Below are 7025 nucleotides of genomic sequence, written 5' to 3'. Positions count from 1 at the left end.
TCAGCCATCGCATCGCGAACGTGTCGTAAGACACTCAGTCTGGTAGACAGGAAGTCATGGACTTCTTTACGAACAGTGAGGAGGTTGACTCAGCTAGCCGCTCGGCTATATCCCCCCTACCAAGCCCTTAGCCATGGGATGGCGGCGTCAACAGGGTGCGAGGACGAATGAGCCTATTCGCGTAGAACGGCGTGTAGCCGGTAGACGAGTGCAATGCGTTGTTCAGAGCGAACTCTACAAGTGGCAGTATGGCACTCCAGTACCTAAGCATCTCAGCGCAGACGCTGCGAAGGAGTTCTTTAACGACGCGAATTCCGCGCTCAGTTTGACCATCGGGCTGACGATGGTCCGCTGTTAACATGGCTAATTTGGTGCCTAGCACCCTGAAGATTGTCGTCCAAAACTCCATAGTGATGCGTGGGTCTCTGCCAGAAACAATTGACTCCGGGAGTCCATGTTGTCGAAAGACACGATCCCAAGCAGCGGCGCTCTACCGACACCGTCGATGGTGTCCGGCACCACCGCAAGATGAGCCATCTTGCTCAAACGGACCATAAAGACCACCACGCCCGTGTTGCCCTTCGAGTCCGTCGGCAGGCCAAACACGAAGTCCAAGCTCATGGACTGCCAACACCCGGATGGTACCGGTAAAGTGGCCAGCGACGCCTCAGCTTTCGGAGAGGGTCTCACCTTTTGAAACGGCTCACACGTGCGCACATATGTGCTCGTGCATTTGTACAGCTTGGGCCACCAGTTATATCAACTCACAGAAGGGTCAATGACCGGCCGTGGATGGGCACGCATCAGAGCCGCCTTGCGGGTAGCATCCAGCTGCAGCTTCTGTGCCTCATCGAGGTTATTGGTGATGACACCACGTTCATGGGACTCGCAAGGCGCGAGCAGGGCTTGTCTCACGCCGCTGTAGGTCTTCTCGCGACCGAGATGACTACTGAGTGGGGTGTCGTGGGCCTCATAGAAGATACGGTGCCTAAAATTCAGATCGTGAGGAACCACAATTCGTGGCCCATCCGTCGAGTCGGTGCTATTATACAGCAACCCGTTATTTGGCGAATATTGGTGAAACCGTGCGCGCAATCGTGCCAACAACACCTTGTCCAAGATTTTAAACTCCTGCTCCCGGGAACCCGTAGCAGCGCTACGCACATATCATCACCCGCGTACGCAGCGCGGATCAGATCCGTCACGGACGACGTGACATGAGCAAGCTCATAATCTGGTCTGCGTGACAGCGCATCAGCCGAAGTATTCTGCTTTCTTGGCTTATACTTCACCTCAAAGTTATAATCTGCGAAGCAGGAGAGCTACCTGGCCATCCTTTGCGAGAGATGAGGCGACTAAGGCGCAGTGCGTAGTGACGCATGATCCGTGTAGATCACGAGCGGCTTTGAGTCGAGCAGGTGACATGACAAGTGCATTTTTCATCGCTGTAATTCCTTGTCGTGGACTGGGTAGCTCTTATCCGTAGCCTTAAGATGGCGAGATTTAGCGCGATCACTCGATCCCGCCCCTCAGCGTCTGCTTGCAGCAGCGCAGCAGTCCACAGCCGATAGCAGAATCTGAAGCATCACAGACGGCGCTAAGGGACGATCGAAGTCTAGCAACGCCAGTATTGGTGCATGAAGGAGGCTGCGTCAAAAGCCCCCCGATGCTCGGTGCCCCAACACCATTCGAAATCCTTCTTAAGGAGATTCGACAATGGCCGTGCCTTTTTTGCATAGTTTGCGCAATACATCCGCAAGTAGTTAACGAGGCCAATCCACTTGCGCGATTCCTTTTTGTCCTTTGGAACCGGCCAGTCCACAATGGCCTTGACCTTAGCGGGATCCAATCGAAGGCCACGCTTCCCAATAAAGCACCCTAAAATAGGGAATTCTTCGGCGACAAAGATACATCTATCTTCATTAACATAAAGCCTATTCGTGCGCATGCACTCGATCACTGCTCTCAAATGGACGATGTGATTTTCCTCATTTGTCCTCCCGTGCCCCGCACGACTGTGGGCGAATACGTCTTCAAAGTGTGTCTGTGCATACGCCCGTGGGCCTGAGCAACTGCGTCACAAGACGATTGAATGTTGCTGGTGCATTTGACAGCCCTTGGAGCATTAACATCCACTCCCAGAGCATGCCGCTCGAAGTACTTCACCGCTGTCAGCGGAATATCACTCGTTTTCTGTGCAATTGGTAATACCCATCGACCAAGTCAAGTGCACTGAACTTTGTACATCCGACCATGTTGTTCTGCGTACATCCTTGCTAGAAATCACCGTCTGTGCCGGAATGGTGGGAGCGTTGAGCTTATTGTAAGCTTGAACGATACACCACTTGCCGTTCGGCTTCCGGACACAAAACGTGGGTGTCGAATAGGGAGACTTGCTCTCACGCACCATTTCTGCGTCGTGCATCGCATGAAAAAAAGCGTCAATGACGTCACATTGCTTTTTGGGCAGGGGCTATCGGCGTGTTACGCAGAACTTGGTTCTTGGAACCAGATCGATCTCATGACGCACACCTCGGTCCGGAGGTAGGACCGACGGCGGGTCTGTGGAAACGACGTCTTAAATTCCTTAACCAAAACATAGTACGGATCCAAGGAATTCTACAGGATCTAAGACTCACTTCATGGGTTCGGAATCCTCTTGGTGTCCTCCAGGACAGCTCCATCTCGAAGCGACGACGAGTTCGTCTCCTTTTCCGGTCGTATAATGACCACTTCGGCTGTGTCGCCTGCCTTCAAGGCACCGCCGACATCTTCGAGGGACATCTCATTTAGCTCAAGAAGAGCCTCCACCGCGGGGATAGCAACGAGGGTGACGCCGCCGTCTTCCTCTTCCGTCATACCGTTGACAAGAGTTTATAGCTGTGCGCTATCGGCTACGGTAGATACATCCAGGGTCAGGGTCGATGCTCGGCGTCTTGCAGCTAGCATACGGCGTCGCCTTTGCCTTTCCACAGAGGTTTCAAGTCTTGGTGAGACTAGTGGAAACACGCGCACAGTATCGTCCAGTGTCCCCACTTCCTGCTATACCGGAGCCCTGATGTAATTAACAGTACCCGAACAAGAGCTGCTAGTTCCGCAGTCTTTGTCCAGTGGATAACTTGCCACTCCACGCGCATCTGAAGGGCCATGCCCAAGATGCCTCGGACTTCGTCTGACCATGCCACTCGTGGCACGCAACGACTGCTTTGAAACGTGAGTTGTGCTCGGTGGACTACGTGCCAATCCACGTGCATCACTACGGTTTTGCCCTCGATGCCTCATACCTCGTCCGACCATGCCACTCTGGGCATGCAGCGACTGCTCCGATATTTGAGCAGCACTCAGTGGCTTACGTGGCACTCCACGTTCTGCCTGCGAGCCATGCTCGGGACTCCTGTCCAATACACCTTTGGTGTTCGACAACTCGGATACTCCGATATCCAGCACATTGACCGTCCCAATCCAGTGCCCGCACCAATAGAGCTTCTACTTTCTAGCAGAGGTGGGTTCATGGCTCACCAAAACCCCACCAGGAGACGTGCGTGTAGTGCCTAAGGTGTTCGACCTCCAATCGATCCATGGCTCATGTTGCTCCAACCATTCCATACCAAGGATTAGGTCATACCTTGATATCAAGTCTAAGACTAAGCAGCGTTCCACGCTATCGAAAGAAAGAAAATATCGACACGGAGGACCACAGGGACCTTCGGCACCTTGACACAAGTCCCCGTCGCTAAGCAAACAGTGACGGTGTCACTCATCCGCGCTTTAAGCGCCTCAGCATACAGGTGACTTCCTTCTTTCGTGGAGCGTCGAACATATTGCCCAACGCCCAGGATTCGATCAGGATTTGTCATGTCCTCTCAAAGCCCTTTACGGACGCTACCACGACCTGCGAGCCCGGCTTGCATACATGCCCCGTGTTCAAGAGCACGGAGCTCTTCGGGGCTGGGCCCTGCTGTCCTCTACCTGTTAAACGCTTGAGAGAACTCAGAACGTCCCCAGTAGGGCGCGCGCTTACTGGGTGGTGTCGTTTTCCCGCGACAAACCAGACTGGTGAGAAGCGGGACATCCTTTCGATGAATCTTGCCGCCTTGCGCAGGGGACAACCAGTCCGAAGTTAACAGGTGTCTCCGCAAACAAAACACCACCGGGTGTTTGAACGCTGCCCGGCAGCTCGAAGCTCTTCCCCTCTTTCTCAGCATAGCTGAGATCCATTTAATCGGGTCCAGTCGACGAGCTATGAGGGTGTGCATTCTTACCAAGTCGTACCGTTTCTTCAAAAGAAGACGGATGCACACGGAAGACTTTTATTCTGGCCACGCCAGTGCGGTGGCCCTCTATAAAGACGGTCACTGTAAGCCTTCCCCAGAAAGTATGCATAGACGGCAGCGGGACTGCTGAAGCTTTCGCTTGATTGAAGCTTGGTTAAGGTCGATGACATTCAATACGGATGTAGCGCACTTGCTCCAAGAGTAATTACAGCCTTAACCCAAGGATATTTAACTTTTCTGTTGAAATATAACGTATTTCTCGGTAATATTTGCGGCAAAGCCGCTTATATCTAAATTTATAGGTTTTCCTATCTAAGTAGAAATACCTAATCAAATGTATAACTACTGGCTGTTCCAGTCTCGTACTGACTTCTTGTTCAAGTGTAGCCACACCATTGTAAGGTCAAAACATCTTGTGTAACCCACATCCTTGTGTGATCACACCATCATGTGTGACCCGCACCCTTCCTACCTGGGCATGTGAAATGTAATTAATTAACCGTGCGTTGGTTAACGAGACCAGTTATCCAAGGAGGTTCTTGAATATTCGAGAAAAAGAAGATCACCGAAACCAAGAAGCAGAACACACTCATCGGATAGGAGCAAATGCATGTTAGCCAATAGTATTGCATATTACGTACACGTAGCATTAGAATTGAATGTAAGTTATCTGAACCAGGATTCTAGCGCTAAACAAAGGTCACTCTTAAACTTGCCGCCTAGTGCTTAGGTCACCTTTGGTAGCACTTGTCGGTCGACCAGTGTCGTTGGTTGACCAGACTATTCCAGTTCACGTTCCAAACAAGCGGTGTCCGATCCAAGACTCCCGACTCAAGACTCCAGACCAAGTCTGGATCAGCACACAGGCAAGTCACTTGAGAATGTGCTCAGTACCTGAGGGAAATTGCTTGTAGATCCTTCGCCCCTGAACACCTAGTTGTGTTGGCTGTATTTCAAGCGAGAGAGAGAGAATAACCGAGTTTCCAGTGATCAACGACCATGAGTGCGGAGGGTCTGATGAGATGCATGACGAGCGCGATAGAGCAAATGACGACATGTTGGCTGCAAGCGCTGAGTCAACAGCAAGAGTCGATGGAGAGCGCAATGCAAAGCAGCGAGAAGACATGATGTGGTAGATAGAAGGCATGCAAGACGCGATTATGAGAGCGCATGCGAGGCAAGAAGGTCCATACCACAGTTTTCGGAAAAATCGATGGGAGGAGTGCACACGTTTCTGTTCTAAGTGAAGAATTATTTGCGTGCAAGCTGATCGCCGAGTACGCGAACGAGAAATAACAAAGGATCGTGGCGACGGTCGTGGGCAACTTAAGAGAAGGCGCATTGGCTTGGTACCATGATATGTGTGCGACCGGAAGAGGGGCGAGGAGTCTCGAGGAAATAGGAGCAACATTGTATGCTCAGTTTTTGCCAAGAGGATACCAAAATATTCTGCGAGGGCAGTCGCGATAGTTGGCGAAGGACGCGCAACGGATAAACTTCGAGAAGTACGCTGTGAAGTATCGGACGATCATGGCGCAGATCCAAGAAATGAGCGAGTTTGAGGGACAAGATGTGTGTATTTCGGGTTAGAATCGAAAGATGGTTCAGTTCACAAGTTGCACTAATTTGGAAGAAACCATAGCCGCCGCGAAGGCGTACGAAGATACCTACTTCCCACAGCATGAAGATTGAGAGGGACACAAGCCTTGAGAATGCATTGGATTCCTGTTGGTGCATTGAACGACGATAGCAGTCAAGACATGGAGATTTGGAATGCGATAATCGGAAAGAAGCAGTGCTATGAGCAAAATCTGTGTTTCACATGCAAGAAACCTGGTCACAAATTGCGAGATTATTAACAGAACGCGAGAAGAGATCATGAAAGAGATCATGGAAGAGATCACAGCAAGAACTATGGAAGGAACAGCAGAGGAATGCAGAGCAGAAAAAATGCGGTGAAAGCGCATCACGTGGAAATGAATGAATACAATGGAAAAACCGATTCCTTTCAGCTGAGCAAGGCACAAGCAACCAGCATGTGGATCAACCAGTCAGAAGTGGTGTTGACGAGAATGAGTGCTGACGAGCCGAGTGTGAAAAAGGGTTTGCGTGACGGAAAGCGAGTCAGGATATTGATCGATTCCGGAGCCACTTCAAATGTCATCGTCCAGGACTGAGCTTCAAGATCGAGAAAATGAATGATTTCGGCCATTGCCAAGTGATTTGATGGCAAAGAAACGGAGTCCAAAGTTGTCCAGTTGCTTCGACCAACTCTGGAGATGGATGGCGAGATTTTCGATAGCGAACCGATGCTAGAGTGGGAACACTTAGGGACACACGGTGTCTTGTTGGGAAAACCGTGGTTGGCACGGTACAACCCTGCAATCGACTGGAGAACACACCAAATGACATTCGCAGAGTCACTGGAGTGCCAAGAGGTGGAAGAAAACGAGCTCCGACGGAAGCTGAGACAAAAGGAGTATGCTGAGTTTTTCCATGTTAATGTCCGAATGGGAACGATGCGGAAGAGAGGAGAAAAAAAACACGAAGCGATGCCAGAGATCAAGGTGCTGCTGGAGGAATTCCAGGATGTCTTTCCAGGACATTTGCCAGACAAATTACTGCCAAAGAAAAACGTGGAAATCGAAAGTTAGCTGAAGCCGGGAGCAAAGCCAAGCAATCGACGACCTTAACGACTGTCGCACTTCGAGCGACAGGCACTGCAAAAGTTCGTGGATAGTCTGCTGAAGT

At 50.9% G+C, this 7025-nt stretch overlaps 1 protein-coding gene across 1 annotated transcript; it reads left to right on the top strand.

Annotated features, from left to right (window-relative positions):
- Positions 1 to 6553: 6553 nt before the first annotated feature.
- Positions 6554 to 6928, top strand: PHALS_12956 (uncharacterized protein; the record flags this gene model as incomplete). The annotated part of the gene is made up of 1 exon (XM_024728611.1): positions 6554 to 6928. One exon carries the CDS (start codon positions 6554 to 6556, stop codon positions 6926 to 6928), a length of 375 nt encoding a protein of 124 aa, XP_024579071.1.
- Between the last annotated feature and the right edge of the window lie 97 nt (positions 6929 to 7025).

This window comes from Plasmopara halstedii (genome assembly GCF_900000015.1).
Source record: "Plasmopara halstedii genome assembly, contig: Scaffold_650, whole genome shotgun sequence".
Classification (NCBI taxonomy): domain Eukaryota; phylum Oomycota; class Peronosporomycetes; order Peronosporales; family Peronosporaceae; genus Plasmopara; species Plasmopara halstedii.
This window is presented reverse-complemented; position numbering and strand designations above follow the sequence as displayed.